Here is an 18,852-nt window from a genome sequence, read left to right as displayed (position 1 = left end):
GGGACAAAATCTACAGTTCTCCCTCTGTGCAAAAATGTATTTAAAAGTTTATCTGAAGCTAATATGAAGATTCAGCATCCAAATGAGTCAAATCAAGTAGATTTCTCTCAACGTTGCAGTCTTTTTAGTGCCAAAGTTCCTCTTTTTGTTACTATACTTCCACCACAGCTCAACAGGGAAACTTTCTGAAACACAAAGAGGGAATTTTATGCTAAAAAGACTGTAAATGTAGCAGATATCAACTTGATATGACTAACTCAGACAACTGAAGACTCATATAAGCTTCAGATACACTTTTAAATGCATTTTTATACAACATGACTGCACACTGTGTTAAGCTAACTAGCTGTAATTTACAACACCAAAATCTGTATTAATCACGGAGTGGATAAGTAGCTCAAATGTGTAGCATAGCAAAGCTAATGCTAACAGTTTCATGTAAGTGAATGAAAGATGCTAAAACACTTAGCTTCAAGATTAGTCAAGATAACTAGCAGTCTACTGGGGTAGTTGGTAATAAGCTCAAAAGTTTTGCATAGAAAAGCTAATACTAGCCGTTTCAAATGTGTAGCATAGCAAAGCTAATGCTAACCGTTTCATGTAAGTGAATGAAAGATGCTAAAACACTTAGCTTCTTAGTCTTGGAGGTATAGTTCAATAAAAACACAGATATGTCTGGTAGTCTGCTAGTTAGCAGATTAGTTTAGATAACTAGCAGACTATTGGGGTAGTTGATAATAAGCTCAAAGGTTTTGCATAGAAAAGCTAATGCTAACCGTTTCAAATGTGTAGCATAGCAAAGCTAATGCTAACCGTTTCATGTAAGTGAATGGAAGGTGCTACAATGATTAGCACCATACTCCGGGGAATAGTTAAATAAAAACACTGATTCGGGTGGTCTAACCTACTTTGTTAGTTAGTAGATTATTCAAGCTTTCTAACCAAGTAGGGTCCATTTGATAGATTTGGTAGTTAATAGCAAAACGTTTAAGCTATGCTAACTGTTTCATGTATATGAATGGAGAATGCTAGTACCATTAGCACCATACTCCAGGAGGTAAGTTATAGTTAAATAAAAACACAGATTTGGGTGGTCTAACCTTTTTTGCTAGTTAGGTCGACTAGTCTTTCTAACCAAGTAGGGTCCATCTGATAGATTTGGTGGTTTATTTCATGTCAGAAAAACGTTTTAGTCATTGAATGGAAAATATTATGGTACTTACACTGAAAGTGAGCTGTCAATGAAACGTGACCGCCACAATACTGTGAAGTGGTTTGAGCAGCCAAATGAGCTGTTTTTGAGCTAGGTTTTCTAGTAGTTGTGATTTTTTATTGTCATTCAGATTGTTGTGGATGCTTAAAAAGACAGTCAACTTTGATATCATACATGCATTTTTACTATTTCCACCCACATTTCTAGAGGCTTTGATGGTTTTAATTCATATTATGTAAATAAATTGGTGACATTTTTCCTTTTTAGGAGAATGGGATTTGAATATTCTGTAATAGCCTGTGCATACACATCACAGGCTGCAGGAGGAAGTCAACAGCTTGCAGCAGCTAAGGTGTCTGTCTCCCTCTCTCTCACTCGCACTCTAACTAGCTGCACATGAGGGGAAATCCAAAGGGTTGACAGAGAGGGCGTAAAGCAAATGGTTGCCAATTGTCCGATTTATTCATAAGAGCACATGATATGATGAAATAGGAAAGACGCCTACATTCGCTCAGTTTTTCTTTTCTTTTACACAACGGGCACGCACGGGAAAGGTAGGAGTTGTCACCAGACAGCTGCACTCAGAGAAGATGCTGCTCACCATCGCGGTTCACCTGTGCTTGTTCTCCTGTGAGTTATACAACCTTTTATTCTGTAACTGAAGCCAATGCCTTATGTTAAAAAAATCTTTCTGCAAAGTTTCCGAGTTAGTTGCACGCGGTGTTTTGCACCTGGCTTATTGCATCACCTACATCATATGACTGAAAACTAACACAACATACTGAATGCAATGAAACTTGCAGCGCATATGCCTTAAAATGCCTTAAAAAAACATTGAAAATACAATACGACACGCTCCAACTCACTCGGTGCATCTGTGAGAGAAAATTGAACAGTAGGTTATCATTTGATGTATTTTTTTGTATATTTTATACATATTACAGATAGTGTTTTAAGTTCAGTTTAATGTAAATTTCTCTGTGCTGTCTATTCTAAACGTGGTTCTTTGCTGTGCAAGATGAGGCAGATAGTGTTGTTTGTTCTTAGTTTAATATGGTAGTAACGTTATTTTGTGATGTTACTCGGTGCATGCTTGAGCGCTGTCATATATGGTCATGAAGAAAGGCTTTTCCCAGGTTAGTTGAACTTTTGTCTTTTGTTTCTATCTGAGGGTTGTTTGCTGACCTGTAAGGTTAATAAGCAGATGTTTTAAATTCTGTGCAAGTAGTATTTAAGGGACTGGCTGAGTGCTGACTTTTCAGACAAAGAAAAGATAGCTAGGTGATATCTATCTTTGTCTCCAGAAATATTATGCATTATGCTTCTAATTGTATTATTTGATTACATTATTTCACAACCTGACAATGCTCTCTTTGTGTGTTTATTGAGTGATCAGCAATTTTCCATTGCCCATGCCTGTGCGCTTGATAATTAAGAGGGTTAATGTTATTTTAAGTGACAGTAGAGCATTCTTTACGGTTGATTAACAATGTGTGATTCAGTGCGACAGGATGAATCAACATAAGGCTGTGAGTGCACGATGTGTGTATGTGTGTGTGTGTGTGTCTGTGTGTGTGGGTGTGGGGGTGTGCGGGGGGGGGGGGGGGGGGGGGGGGGGGGTAGGACGACGACGACGCAGGTTCATAATAGACACTGCATATTCCACTTCCTCTCATTCATTCACACGACCTTAGTCCTTGATGCGCAGTAACAATACGAAAGTGACGTGAGAGAGGCATTTTGTGATTGGATGCACGTCCTTGCAGTCAGTTGTCTCAACAGAATGAGGAGCTCCGTCTGCTCCTTGAATACCATAATAACGTAACATTATGTGGATCTTGTTACTTGCACTTGTAGATTGTTTGCTCAGGCATTCAAACATCATTTAATATGTACATATGTATATGTATATATATATATATATATATATATATATATATATATATATAAATCTGTTAATTACTGAAAGAACAAAGTCGACATAAAAGAGCAATAAAACAGCTGTAGCCTGCAGAATATGTTTAAATACAATATAGCTTATTTAGTTTGTTAAAGCCTGACGACCCTTTCAGGCTCAGGATGATTTTACAGGAGACACACAGCTGTGCAGCATCATGTTTTCCTGAAGGAGCTGAGACGTACTAAAATGGAGAAGAAGAAAGGAGAAGCCTTTTGGCTTATAAAGAAAAGTAAAAAAGTTACAAGAGTGTTTTTTATATGATTGATTTATGATTTATTAATTTTTATTTTATGAATAAATATGATCAGCTGCTGTTGGTGCTTTCATTCCTCTTCCACAGGTAGTTTTCCTGATCTGCTGTAAGGCCTATTACAACAGCAGCCCAACTGTTTACTGTCCTGTCACATCAGCTGATCAGTCAATAAACACATTGGATCAAAGGGGTTTTGCTGTCCGGTAAAAAGCTTCTGCGTAGGATACACCAGTGTTTCCTTGGAAGCTCCTCTCTCCTCGCTCTTTGTCTACTCCAGGTGCATTTAAGGAATCGGAAGTTGTGATGGCGGAGGGAAATCAGTTTCTGAGTCACAGGAAGGAAGTCATGAAAGAAGGAAGGGTCATTACATCATCAACCAGACTTTCATTTTTGCCAGATAAAGCGATTTGAGGCTGCAACAAAAAATTGTTTTAATTTTCAATAAATCTGCCAAATATTTTCTAAATTGATTGTTTTGTCAATAAAATGTCATAAAATAGTGAAGAATGCCTACAAAAACCTAAGACATTCAGTTTATTCTCAATGAGGATAAAGAAAAATATGAAAATCTCACATATGAGAAGCTGGAACAAAATATGTTTGGCATTTTTGCTTAATAACGATTATCTGGCATTTAAGGAATCGGAAGTTCCTCTATGATGGCAGAGAGGTCAGTTTCTGGGTCACAGACGAGGAACTTATAAAAGAAGGAAGGATCATTACATTATTCCAGCTTTCTGTGGTGCCAGACTTGACCTTTGATGAAGAAATGTCTCTACCACATGGAAGAACTATTGAGAGAATACTGACTGATCTTCCTTTTATTATATATTATATTATATAGAGGTGTAACATTAGTCTTCTCATGACATGCCATTGTAGGCTACCACTTTCTCTGCTGTTTTAAGCGCCTCTGGAGCGCCTTTGAAGACCAACAGAAAATAAATGAATGCACACATTTAGAGAAATCAGTCAGTATTCTCTAGTCTGAGGTATGTTCTTTCATTTGGTAGAGGCATTTCTTCATCAAAGGTCTTACAACGTAGATATGTTTGGTTTTAGTGTGCTTCTCCATGCATCTCCCATAGAGTTCAATACAATTGGCACCAAAGTCTGGCACCATAGATAGTATAGTATCATAGTTTGTATGATGTAATGAGGAGTGCTCCACGGAGGTTTCTGTCCGTCATTAGTAAAGATCGAGCTGGGATATCAGTCAGCGATGTGTCATGAATCCATTAACAGCAGTTATTCCAGCGAGTCCAGAGTCATGTTCTTTGAAACTTATTTTAAACTGTGCCGCCTTAACGGGGCTCCGCTTTTTGAGTCACACGTTATGGCTGAACTGTTTGACACCTCATAGTGTGTGTGCATGTGTGTTTACACAGTCACATAGTGGGAACTCACCTCCGTTTTGGGGAAAAAAGAGGTGAGTCCCCACAAAAACCAAGATATCTACAAGTTAAATAAATAATAATAAAAAAACAATACAAAGTGGATCCTGTGTTACATTATGTAACTGTGAATTTTATACATGTGTCGCTGACAAGATGTAGAGGGACAAGATGTGGTGATTTGCGGAGTTCAATAAAGCATAAAGTATGTCCTAGTTATTGTTATTGAAATATGACTCATTATAGAACTGAGGTGGTTTTGGTTGTGTTTCAGCCAGATGCTAAACAAACACGTTTTCAGAAATTAGCAGATATTATCTTTCAAATGCAGCCTAAAACATGACCTCACTGTTCTTCTGTTAAAAGCTTTTCCATTTGGATATGCCATTAGGCAAAAATTCCAAAGGGTGGATGTTAAGCGGATGTTAAAGAACTGTGACAAAGATATGCATAGAGCAGGACAGTTGGAAAATAAACTTGTTGGTGAACAAACTATGTCGTGGAGACACTTTCTAAACTACCTCAAACATATCGTAAGTGTTACTGTAGAACAGTTTCTTGTTAGTTATCGGCTAGCATATACAGAAATACTGGTATATCTGTGAAAAGCTGTAATATATCAGTCTGATAGCTCTAGTTTCTGGGTCCCTGTGAGTAAAGTGAAGCTGTCATTGTCTATGTCTGCTGTGTGAACCGTACTTAATCTGAATTTAGAGGTGACAATGGTGTTGAATCCTTCACAGGTTATCCGAATGATCAGCTTCTACTGTTTATAAGTTTACAAATATACACGTTTATTTTGTAAAGCCTCTTTTAAAGGCTTTTAGTAGGGAAGCTACACCAACAGCTCATAGCGAAAGAAATGCATTCATTACTATATGATATAGTTCAGCATTCTGTGAGTTAGTGTATTTATCCTGTATTTTTGAGATTCAGTAAACACCCAATGTTAAAGATAAGTGGAGACGTAGCCTTTTGACACCCTTTTTTTTACCAAATGGAAAAGCTTATAACAGAAGAACAGTGAGGCCATGTATAAGGCTTCATTTGAAAGGTTACATCTTCTAGTTTCTGGAAATGCACTTGTTAAGCATGTGGCTAAAACACAACCAAAACTACATCAGTTCAAATATGGCTAAAAAAAGTGGCCAAATTGTGCCAATTGCTTTTACTCATTACTGCGTGATGCTAAGCTGCTTACAACTGGCTTCGCCAACAACCCGGTGAATGTTAAGAGGTTAAATTGAAATTAGACATCTAGCATACTGACTGGGTTTAAATATGTTTACATGCTCTTTTCCAAAACTAGATTATTTTAGCAGCAGTGTTAGGAACAGTAGCCTACACGCTCTGTGCATGTAAGCATTGCTAGAATAAAGTCTAAGAGCATCTCTTGATTAAATGCTTCTGATGATGTGTTTGTTTTATTCCCTCCCAGGTGTCTTCCTACAACATGTCAGTGCAGAGGATATCGTGTGCAATGTCACTCAGGATGGTAGCGGGACGCATTACAGTGTCCCAGAGTTCAAGGCAGAAAAATGCCATTACTCTTGGACCAACATCAATGTAAGTTAGACAAGCCAGAATGACTTAGTTCAGTGTTTTTGTTTTCTCTGACATGTTCACTATTTAAAAAATCCTATGCACTATCATATGTAGACCTTTCTCATGGAAGATATTCTGACCTGTGGTAGCTGGAAAAGCACAGGTGTAACTAATGACATTAGTGATGACTGTTCAGTTTTGATGTGCTTGTACAGTATGTCAGTGGGCCATTGTGTGCAATAGCAGTGCCCTGTCACCATTAGTTGCACCTGTGTTTGACATGTAAAAATGCTAATGAATCTCAAAATAATAATAATAATAACTTTATTTGTATAGCACCTTTTGTACAAGAAATGCAGCTCAAAGTCCTTTACAACAAAATAAATTACATGCACCAAGTGCTTAAAATACATAGAATGCATACTGAATAATAATCAAAGAAAATATGATAAAATATGATACTATATATATCAAACACATCTTTAGCTGTCATATGGCCTGAAGGTCACTGTTTGTATGGATTGTCAATGTGATCTAATTTGTTAAGCTGTTCTGATTTTATTTTATTCCATATACTGACTTTAGGACAGTGTTCTGGCAAATCATGAGCAAAAAATGGATGAGATAGTGGCGAGAAAGAGCAGCAGGACTCTTTTTACCTATAAGTGCTACGAGCGGATCTCCTACAAACGAGACTGCATCTCTGAGGTATTACACTGTTGACATTTAAAAAACACATTACTGCACATTGACCAATACATGAAAAATATAAAAGATAAAAGAAAATCAACACATAGATTGATTTTCTGAATTATGTAAGGTACTTGTACTCTCTTGTACTAACTGTTCCAGTCCAAAAAAATATTGTTTATGTGTGATGAGAAGATTTCAGAATAAAAAAATAAAAAATACATTTTCATGTAATGACATAATACATTAACTGTGATAACTTAATCAGCAGAAGTACAGAAATTTATACTAATATAATTCATATGACAATGTCACCATTCTGCCAAGCTCCAGACAATATTAATGTCACTGTATTGTTCCTCTGTTCCTTCTGTTTAGGGGACACCACGCACGGCAACCTGCACCAGTGAGTATCTTACCTGCCATGATATATTAAATGATATTCATTTTCCTGGTAAGGTAAGGTAAGGTGAGGTGAGGGAAGGTAAGGTAAGGTGAAGTGAGGCAAGGTGAAGCGAGGCGAGGTGAGGCGAGGTGAGGTGGGGACTGGACTACACTGGACTGGACTGGACTGGACTAGATTCATTGTCCCAGAGGGGAAAATTGTCTTGGGCTCAGGTTTTGTATACAGCAGCATATACAAGAATACAAGGTACACAAAATACAGTGCTGCTTGAAAGTTTTCTGCATAAATATGACCTAAAACATGATCAGATTTCCACTAAAGCCCTAAAACTAGATAAAGAGACATCAGTTAAACACTTGTTCATTTATTTATTGAGGAAAATGATCCAATGTTACATATTTGTGTGTGGCAAAAGTATGTGAACCCCTAAGATTATCAATTCATTTGAAGGGGAAATTAGAGTTGGGTGATTCAATCAATGGGATGACAATCAAGTGTGAGTCTGGGAGGCCCTGCCTTATTTAAAGAAGAGAAATCTGGGTCTTCACTGTCAAACTCTGAGCTTCACAACACAGGTTTGTGGAAGTGTATCATGGCTCAAACAAAGGAGATTTCTGAGGACCTTAGAAGAAGAGTTGTTGATACTCACCAGGCTGGAAAAGGTTACAAGACCATTTCTGAAGAGTTTGGACTCCACCAGTCAGCTGTCAGGCAGATCATATAGAAATTGAAGACATCCAACACCATTGTTACCCTCCCCAGGGGTGGTCGAACAACAAAAATCACACCAAGAGCAGGCGTGTAATAGTCCGGGAGGCCACAACGGACCCCAGGGTAATGTCTAGGAAACTAAAGGTCTCTTTTGCAGTGGCTACAGTCGATGTTAATGAGTCCATCATCAGGAGAGCATTGAACATCAATGGTGTGCATGGTAGAGTTGCAAGGAAAAAAGCCACTTCTCTCCAAACAGAACATTGCTGCCGTCTACGGTTCACTCAAGACCACATGGATAAGCCAGAAGGTGATTGGACCATCGTTCTGTGGATGGATGAAACCAAAATCGAACTGTTTTGCTTGAATGAGAAGCGTTATGTTTGGCAGAAGTAAAGCAGAAGAAAGATAATGTTTTGGAACCTTAATCCTAAAGAAATACTGTCGAAGGACCTGAAGCATGTAGTTCATGCAAAGAAGCCCACGACATTCCTGAGTTGAGACTATTCTGTAAGGACAAATGGACTAAAATTCCTTGTGTAAACAGTTACAAACATTTGGTTGAAATTATTGCTGCAAAAGGGATCACACCATTAACTGAAAGCAAGGGTTCACATACTTTTGCCTACCACAAATATGTAAGATTGGATAATTTTCCTCAATAAATAAATGAAAAGATAACATTTGTGCCATTTGTTTAATTGGTTTCACTTTGTCTAGTTTTAGGACTTGTGTAAATATCTGATCACGTTTTAGGTCATATTTATGCAGAAATATAGAAAATTCTAAAGGGTTCACAAACTTTCAAGCAGCACTGTATAGATACATAATCTCCATGTGTACATACAAAATATACCATTGTATCCTAGGCGTTATGGAATTTTATGCTGTTCTTCTTGTGAGTGAATAACATCATTCATTACCCCTCTTCCGACATGCACTGGACCATGCGCCACATGTGCTAGCACATGTAGGAGAACTCGAGGGCAAACCGGTCTACCATCAGGGTGGAGCCACAAGCTAGACTCCGCATCAACTTTGCAACCTTTACGCAACCAAAGGCTTCACTCCCTGTCATCAGCGTGGTTTTGCATTGTCACAACATCATTAGCGGAAAGTACTGGAATTGGGTTGGCAGGTTGTGTGGAGGCACATTGTTGTACCATGGAGGAAGAGGAGAGTGCAGCTCATTTGGCTGCAGCATCAACCATTGCATTTCCTTGTGAAACAGGATTATTTCCATTCGTGAGAGCAGCACATTTGATGATTGCAAGCTGAGACGGGCGCAAAATAGCATCTAACAGGTCATTTACCAAAGTGTGATACTGTAGCGGTTTTCCAGAAGATGACAAAAAACCTCTCATCTTCCATAACTGGCCAAAATCATGAGCGGCGCCGAATGCATGCCGATGTACACAAGTCAATAGTTGAAAAGCAATCATGCTCATCATCTGTGTCAATCAACCGGATCATCAGTCAGCCGGATTTAATGGAAGTGAGTGCTTTAATTTGTGGACTATGAAGAATGATTGTTTCATAGCCTGAGCGATGTGCAGCTGTCATGTGTTGAGTAGCAGATGTGTTCAAGATGTGAAGTACTGCATGTGGGATGTGCACAACACAGTCATGAGCCAGTATAATGGGAAAAGATTTCTCAATCATAATGGCAACAGCGGCCACTGCTCTTATGTAATCTGGCATGCCATGAACCACAGGGGTTAGTCGAGAGGAGTAGTACACAACTGGATGGTAATGAGACCCATGTTTTTGTTTTCAGATCTTGATCTTGATCTTGATCTTGATCTTTCAAAACATGACCCAAGTATGTCACTTCAGACCGACAAAATTGCAGCTTGGCCAGTGATGCTCTGTGACCACACTCAGCTAGTCTCTGCAGGAGCAAGATAGAGTCTGTTCGAGAAGCTTCTTGTGATGGCGAAGCTATTAAGAGATCATCTGCGTACTGCAGGAGAGTGGAGCCCCCTGGCAAGTGGAGGTCATCCATGTCCTGTTTCACCGCCGCTGCGTATACCGTAGGACTCTCGACATAACCCTGAGATAAACGCCACCAAGTGTACTGTCTTCCTTTGAATGTGAATGCAAACAGATACTGGCTATCTGGATGCCACGGTATTGAGAAAAAGGCTGAACACAAATCTATGACTGTGTAGAGTTGGATGGTAATGAGGCTAAAATCGAATTTGTGTCTGGCACAATTGGAGCTGTTGGTACTACAATGCTATTAATAGCCTACAAATCATGTACAAAACGCCATTCATCTGGGCAATTTGCTTTTGGAATGGGCAAAATGGGTGTGTTGCATGGACTTGTGGTTTGAACCAACACACCTTGATCCAATAGAGATTGAATTACACCTTCAATACCAGCAATTGACTTGTGTGGCAAATTGTACTGTCTGATCGTTGGTAGCTTAGCATCAGGCTTGAGTGTGACTTTATGAGATGGAGCCGAATTCACAAAACCCACATGGTTTTAATGTTTAGCCCATAAAGTGGATGGAACCTCTGCAAGCTCTGATGGAGGTCCATGGAGGGAGTTGTTGTTGCAAAACAAATGTGCTTTGTGGAAACTGAATGTGCTGAGTTAAAGATAACATGTATAGCTCCTGGCCCAAGTGTGTTATTGTTTGGGTTTGAGAAGCATCAGCGGCTCCTTTCAATGAATTGCACTGGGCCACCGTGCTTCCAAGTTGTTGTGGCTCACAGCCAGGAGAGACTGCTACAATGATGTGTGGAAATGAATCTTCTCATATTGTTTATCATTATCCATTTTGCGCTGTGAGTCAGATAGCCAGATTGGTATTGCACTTCCCTGTGGACCAACAAACAAACACTGTTCACACTCCAACCCCTCAAAAACACATTAGCCAATTGTTTATACTGCTCTGAAGGGTTAAATGCTGATGTACAATGACAATGCAGGAGAGGCCTCATAGCAGACATCAACGTTGCATATGCTGGAAAAACTTTTCTCACTTTTTGAATGCTGGATAGTGTGAAATTGGAAACTATGTTAAAATCTGCCAATGTCCAACAATACAAACAATCAACAATGATTGCTTGAGCAGCCTTCTCATTAGGGAGGCTTAAAAACAATCCATCTGGTGTGCATTGAATGGTAGCATGTAGCTTACAAAGTAAATCCCATCCCATGAGATTGATTGGACTTTTATCAGAGATAAATTTGTCAGATTTGTAAATTAAAGAGTACGGTCTTGACCTGCTCTATGTGAAAAGTGCCTTGAGATGACTTTTGTTGTGATTTGGCGCTATATAAATAAAAATTGATTGATTGATTGAGATCAGAAAAGAATGTTGCACATCTGAACCTTCAACAGTTATTGTAGCTCTCTGTGATAGTGGCTCTGCAATAGGAAGGCCAGAAACACCTACAGTGGTGACAAAATTAGATGTCGGTGTACATACATGCTCAGCGGCCTTAACTTTGGAAATTGTAGCCCCACTATCTACCAAAACTTCAACTCTACTACCATTAACCTTGACAGGCATCACTGGATCTTGTGCAGGATTAGTAGAAAGTTGAATTACAGCTGCTTGAATGGGAAATGGTTGTTTTGATCCTGTCCCTCCATGGCCTCCCTATGCTTGATTGCAATATTGTGCATGCTTCACACCAGCATCCTTTTGAACTGGTGGTGGTGGCAAAACAGTGGGGGCTGCATGTGTGGAGTCCCCTGTTTGGTGACCCTGGTTTGGGTTATCGGACCTGTTCTGACGACGACCACTCCTACACTCTTTAGCCCAATGCCCTGCTTTTGCACATTTGTGACAATTTCCTCGTCTTTGTTTGTTATTGTTTTTGTTATGTTGCTACTCACCTTCCTGTTGTATACGCAGTACCATTTGTTTAGGGCTGGAAGCAGATTTGTTGTCAGTGAAAACCTCACTCCTGTTTAGCGCCATCATCTTTTTTACTGTCGTCTTCCAATCTTTGGTTTGCCAATCAGTGACTGACAATTTGTAGGCAGCTGCTACATGTGGCTTCAGGTTTTGCAGAAAAGTTGTTACAACAAAACATTAATTTCCTTCTCATCCTATTCCTGCATTGCTATCCCACATTCGTGTAAATCTCTGAATAAATGCAGGCACAGACTCATTTGATTCTTGGACAGAGTGGATTACTTTTGTAAAGTCAGTGCGCTGTCTTGCACACTTTCTTATTGCTGTTTTTGAAGGGGAATTCAAAATGTCAGTCTTCTGTTCTGATTGTCTCATCATTCGTGTCATTCTAACTGTTCCTCGCCTTTTAATAATGCTGTGTATGGGGAAGTATGGGGTCATCTCTGTGTCATTCCTGGTCACTTAGTTAGCTGTCATAGCTGAAGAGAGAGAGACAGACACAGACACACAGGACAGCTCAGGGGCCAGTGTTTCACACTGTTTCTAAAATGATTAAACACAATGACTTGTAGTCAGTTAAGTGGCAGAGCATATTTAAGAATTAAAAACATTAAATTAAAACTAGAATTAAACTATAAAAGGTAAAAAAAAAAACAAAACAGATGTGCAAAACAGGCAAAGTCCATAAATTAGATATCCAAATAAATAAAACAAGTTAGATAGTATTGTACTCACTAACTGTCACTATTGTGCATGAAGACATTTTGCTTCATTTTGCTTCCTAGTCCATAAAAATAACTAACTGTGCAATAAATAGATAAATTAAAAAAGGTCACACAGGTTCTTTGTTCAGCAGTCTTATGGAGGCAGGGACAAAGGAAAGTTAAAGACTGTTGGTTTTGTATTTCCTGGCTCTATAACGTCTACCAAAGGATAGAATAGTCAATGTCATTGTAAACAATTTGTTCTGCTGTTCACCTTGTGCCAGATTCCTCTTGATCTAGTTCTATCTTGTGTGTGATTTGGCCTTTGTTTCCTTGTGAAATGTGAAATGTCAGTTTCTCCGTTAATCTAATTTTCTTAAGTATGATTCATATATGGTCATCTTCTTTTTACAGGAAACTGCACCGGGTTTCATGTGAATAAAGGTAAAGAAGAATTTTAGATTATATATTTGTATCAATGAGTCACATCCCAGAACTGATATGAACAGTCATCTAAAAGAGATCAGAAATGATTTGAGCTGAGCAGATAACTGTGAGAATGTGTGTCTGCTCTGTCTGTTTGTTCTTGCTGTCTAAGCACCAGGCACGAGGTTATTGTAAGGTTATATTATGTGCCTCTACTTCCTGCTTTACTCACTGTCTGATGTAATCATTACTCACCGGAGGTTGTGAACCAATACAACATGACAGACTGCTTTGACGCAGTTTCCTTCTATAAAAAGTAGACAGAAATTAGAAGTCATTTAAGAAGTTAAAAGGGCCTTTTCCCTAATTAAATGCCTTTTCAGTCCTCAGGTAGCACTGTTCATGCTACTGTTGTAGGCATTTATTTTATCCCCAGTTACAGTGGAGCAGATAGGGGTGTATTGTCTTTTTTGAAAATCAACAGCAGTTTGACAGAACACATAGATGCCATCAATTTGCAATGCAAATCAGTGGATTGATTAATTAATATACAGTAACTGCATGTACACAAAAATAACCAAGGCTGTCTTGCTGCCCACATATTGTTTATTGGTCATGATTGTAATGGAGGAGTGTTTTAGAAGAAGTTAATGGAAAGATGCAAATTGGCGGGACAGGCCTTTAAACATGCCTAATCACATCATTGAATGAGCAACTGGGCTTAAAATGAAATGTTACTTGTGGAGGAATTGACTTGTTAAACCCTCTGTTCTCCTGACAGACGTTCCTGTCTACGTGATTATTGTTGTTGCTGTAGCTGTCGTCATCCTGGTGCCGTTGGGACTTCTCTTGTGCAACAGACTCAAGTTGTGCAGGAAGGTTAGAGATCTTAGAATAATTTCATTATATAAAATGACACGCTCTGCCCTTACCAAGCATATTCTGAATCCTCTGTTTTTGTTGTGTGTATGCAGCGGTAACCAAACCAGATGCGTTTACCACACTGTGAAGAGGCCAAATCATCTCCCCAACACGACTGATGTGGAGGCAGCTGATTAGAAAGATGTGGTGCTTTTTTCACTTTTCTACAAGAGATTTTATCACATGGATCATTCCACTTGATCCGTTACAGTGGTGTCATGACAATAATGCCCTCCATTTTCAATTTATTATTGTACATACTACTGGAATGCCACATATTAATTCGTTCATTTGTGACTTAAACTGAATAAGCTTAATTTCCCAGAGTGCTCAGATTCTTCATACCTCCAGTTATAACTCTGCACATGAATCCAGCTTTGAGCTACCATTGGTTACTGTGGTATGTGACTCATGATGTCATCAGGTCAACAAAACCAGGGCTTCCCCTCTCCAGTGTCTCTCTTCTCCTGGACACTGCAGGGTTGTGCAGCTATGAGCTGCTTGTCTCTCTCTGCTCTAAAGTAAACAGAACTCTCCTTCCTTAACGGCGGCGACACAGAGCCGGCCTGATTCACGTTTACTGTCAGCGGCTACAACGCAAAGTCTGCCTGCTGCCTCCACAAGCAACTGGAGCCATAAAGACAAGTTAGCACAGAGCTTGCTGCTATTTCTACAGGACAGAGGAGTCACTGGTTTTCCTCCTACCTGCGACCTGGAAGCAAAGCCTGCACCGTTCAGCCTCGGAGCTGCAGCTTTTCTTAACCTGGCTCAACACAGTAGCAAGCTAAAGCACAAAGCACTTATAGTCGCATTTGTTAGACTACATATTGTTTTTTAGTGTTTTTACTTTTGTGTGCTTTTGAATACACATGCTGTCTATCCAAAATCCTTCAACCTTTACTAGCTATTGATTTGGTAATTTTGGTTATTTTGGTTATAGGTGTTAAGTTAATTATTAATCAGAGTATATTTTATGAGACTGAATCAGTGAATTGGCTATCATTTCCCTGTTTTTCAGGGTGGTGTCCCGAGGTGATTTGATGTAAATTAAATCCTATTATTTAAAATGATTAATTATTTCTGATAATTATTAATTATTTCTGGTAGCCAAATTTAATGGTGCATAATCCCTACGTTATCACACGGGATTTAAAGAAAACTGCCATTACGGGTGGTTTCTTAGCAAACATACTGTACTGTAGCACGCTTCAACTGATTTCTGAATTTTTATATATTCATGCTGCAATTATATTTACGTTTGTTGTATACGTTTGTGTTTCCCCTACATTTTTTAGTAGCAGAGTGCTTTCGTTACCACTTTATCTCCATAGATCTGCTGCACAAACCGTTACATTCGGCTAAAATCAGTGTGCCTTCCTGTAGGAAATCATCTTTTTGATGCTCAGTATTCAAAACAATATAGTGTTAATCTTAGATCTTAGATTTTCTCATGAATTCATGTTACAATTTACATTATGTTACTTTATTGAAGGACTGGATTAGTAGGGGGAATAGCTATTAGGACAACCTAAAATATTCCACATTATCCACTACTACCAGCATGTGAACATGCCGCTGCTGCAAGAAAAACTTTTGGGGAAACACTATTTAAAAAATGTCTTGCTTCTGTATATCGCTAAATGCTGTAAGTTTTCCCATGAATTTAATCAGTTGTGGAGAATCATGTAAATCAATGTGAGTTTTGAAGCTATGCACTGTATGGTGTTCTCAGTTTGGACTCAAGCAAAGACTTATGATATGGATTATAAACTCTCCCATCAGTGCTGGTCACTCGTTGACATGCAAGAGTTGTTTACATCCAACTGAGACGTGTACTGTCTTTATCATTTCTGTTGTTGTTGCACTGCTGTGGGCTGTACAGTATAAATATACACTATATAGGGGGTGGATACAACAATGTGTACTGTAATGTATTGCCCTTGCTGTTTTTTTCTGTGGATGCTTGAAAAAGTTATAGTGAAAATTGAGTTTGCTGTGTCCATCTTGATGACTGATGATTCAGGTTGTAACACTGTTCACTGTATCTCTTTCACTGTAATTTGCTTTTTTTTTGGTACACATCATTAAAGATTTACAATTTTGAAAAAGAGTTTTAATTTTTCTTCTACTTGTGCAGGTTTTTTACAACAACGGAGGTGTGCTCTTTTATCTCATGATATCTCTCAGCCAGTGACAATAAGTAAGGCTGAGTTTACTCTGGTGGCGTGAGGAGTCTTGCGAGAGGAAGTGACTCACACAGAAATGTTAATGCTCTCTGTAGCCCATCTTTCTGTGAGAGAGCACTACATATGTTGACTACAGATACACAGATATCTGACATGTGTGCATGCAAGTGTGTTGAAAAATAATTAAGAATAAGACACTATTTCTAAAAGATACCATCAGAAAAGGCTTATCTCTTGCCCCATTACAGCACCTCCAGGAAGGCTGCACTGTAACCTGACACCAGTGCCCTACACTTCCTAACTGTTTGTTTTTTTGCCTGGAACAAGATTACAATATGCTTTAACAGTAAAACACCTCTAGAGTAATGAAAGACTATAAAATATAATCTGGTAAAAATAGAACAGATAAAGAGACAGAGTAATTCACTACAAACACATTACTCCACTTCTGGTTTACTGTGGTCATGACTGTAAGTTAACGGGTGAAAACTCTTAGTTATGTAATAGTCTTTGTGTAAACACAGCATGCCACACAAGGTGTTCAAAATGTGGTGTGACCAGCTCAGCCAATGAGACAGGGCCTGAAGACTACACTGACATCAACCGTCTCTCTGTTTTGTTTTGCTGCCACTGAAAAATGTGGTCACAGATGTGCAGATAAAGTGACTTATGACAAACACTGTCACGCAGTAATATGTTCCAAACATAGTTTATCACTAAACTTAAAGGGTTTTGAACAACAACAACATGTAATGACAGTGTGAAGAATTGACTTTGTTATAAACAATAAATTAATCATGCTTGCAGCTCTGTGAGGCTGTACTTTGGCTAAATGGAGTGGAGCTTTGTGCTAAATGCTAACATCAGCTTCCATCAGCAATGCTAACATGCTGATATATAGCAGGCATAATATTTACCATGCTTGCCATCTTTGTTCAGCATGTTAGCAGGCTAACATTTGCTAATTAGCATTAAACAGAAAGTACAGCTGAGAGAATATCATTAGTTTTGCTGGTATATGGTCACAATTCAAAGAAAAGGACAAATGAACATGACCTGAAAACTGATTTACTGATTTATGGTGCTACATGAAAAAGTCAGACTCACCAACAGTACTACAGTACAATGCAACCTGAGGCGAACACAAATGTCTGTACAAAATTTGTGCCAATCCATCGAGTTAGATGTAGATATGCTCCTGGACAAGTGAAAACTTTCACCTGCTGGTGGTGCTAAATTAAATTTAGTGGATCAATTGGTTTCATCCACAGGGCACCATGAATATCAGTACTAAACGTCACAACAGTCCATCTAATGGTTGTTGAAATATTTCATGAAAAAACAAGAATGTCAACCTTTTGGTAGCACTATATGAAAAGGGCAATCACCACGTCAGCAACCTTTACCAAATTTCATGGGAATCCATTCAAAGGTTGTTGGGCTATTTCAGTGTGGAACAAAGTAGTAGGCCAACCGACTAACCAACATTGGCATATCTAGAGCTATGCTGCTAGCGTGGCTAAATTTTTTTAAATATAAGTCAGTTTTCAGCCTGTACATCATCATTAGTCAAAATGAATCCTCTTGTGTATTGTTCAGTGGTTGTAAATACAGTGTTGAGACGATAAACCAAAACACACACACACACACGTGTGTGTTTGTGTGACAGGTGATTTGAGGAAGTGTAGATGAGTCATCAGTCTTAGCAGCCTCGCCCAAGGTAAAAACCCCAATGGGAATTTCTGGAATTTCATTTTCACAATGTTCAATGACTGCTTTTTAACCACCGTTGGTACAAACTTTTGAAGAATTTCAAACAAAGGTACAGAACCAGTCAAAAGATTTGACAGTGCGTCCAAACTTTGACTGGTACTGTAGGTTATGTGCCATTGCGTGTGTGAAAAAAATGACCTTCAGCTTACGTAAGGTCATTGAACCAAGAGCGCATTCTTTCATCTTGCTCTTTGATCAGTTTTATCACCACTGGCCATATCTTTTAGTAGGTGGGATGTTTATGTTCTCTCTCAGTATCATGCCATTAATATGACCATATATGGACATATGGACCTGTCACCTACAATTTTCATATAGTCATATAGAGTCTGTAAGATGAGGATTGGATTATGTGTTGCTTGAACAAAGAACTACAGTTTCATTTAGTGAAATCTTTGCACAGTTTTGAGTTGTAATTCTGTCAATCTTTAGCAAATGTTTAGAGAACTGGAAGAAACCAGTAAAGGGCAGATTGCGTTAAGTCATGAACCAGATCCATGCAGTGAAACTTTGGATCAGATGCTCTAGATTTCTTAAACTATCCTTTACAGGAAAATTATAATAATTATTTTTTCAAGCCATTAGAGGTGAGTGACCGGATGGAAGGTAAGTAATACTGAAGTGGATTTATGATTGCTTGTGTTGACAATAACTCAGATAAAGTACTAAAGTAGCTGTTATGAGAACTACACTGAGTAACAGCTACTGAAGTAGAGGAAGTAGAGACACTTTTTACATTTGATGATTTTACTGCAAAATAATAGTGTACTTGTTTCAAAAAATAGCTTC

At 38.7% G+C, this 18,852-nt stretch overlaps 1 protein-coding gene across 1 annotated transcript; it reads left to right on the top strand.

Moving 5' to 3' along the window:
• The first annotated feature begins 332 nt into the window (after positions 1-332).
• On the top strand, positions 333-15,308 carry LOC121912036. Its single transcript, XM_042434079.1, has 9 exons — positions 333-1,057; positions 1,481-1,565; positions 1,768-1,843; positions 6,259-6,386; positions 6,951-7,073; positions 7,434-7,461; positions 13,172-13,201; positions 13,965-14,062; positions 14,158-15,308. The coding sequence occupies exons 1-9, from the start codon at positions 1,026-1,028 to the stop codon at positions 14,161-14,163; spliced, it is 606 nt and encodes a 201-aa protein (XP_042290013.1). The 5' UTR covers positions 333-1,025; the 3' UTR covers positions 14,164-15,308.
• Positions 15,309-18,852: the final 3,544 nt, after the last annotated feature.

This window comes from Thunnus maccoyii, chromosome 14 (genome assembly GCF_910596095.1).
Source record: "Thunnus maccoyii chromosome 14, fThuMac1.1, whole genome shotgun sequence".
NCBI classification, from domain to species: domain Eukaryota; kingdom Metazoa; phylum Chordata; class Actinopteri; order Scombriformes; family Scombridae; genus Thunnus; species Thunnus maccoyii.
Note: the sequence above shows the minus strand (reverse complement) of the source record. Positions and strands in the feature narration are given on the sequence as shown.

What these genes read in the sequence shown, in the direction of transcription:
- LOC121912036 (XM_042434079.1), top strand. Translation starts at nt 1,026, where the DNA reads ATGCTAGTACCATTAGCACCATACTCCAGGAG. An exon ending in TCACCTGTGCTTGTTCTCCT is followed by an intron (nt 1,844 to 6,258) that starts GTGAGTTATACA and finishes ATTCCCTCCCAG; the next exon opens with GTGTCTTCCTACAACATGTC. An exon ending in ACGCACGGCAACCTGCACCA is followed by an intron (nt 7,462 to 13,171) that starts GTGAGTATCTTA and finishes TTCTTTTTACAG; the next exon opens with GAAACTGCACCGGGTTTCAT.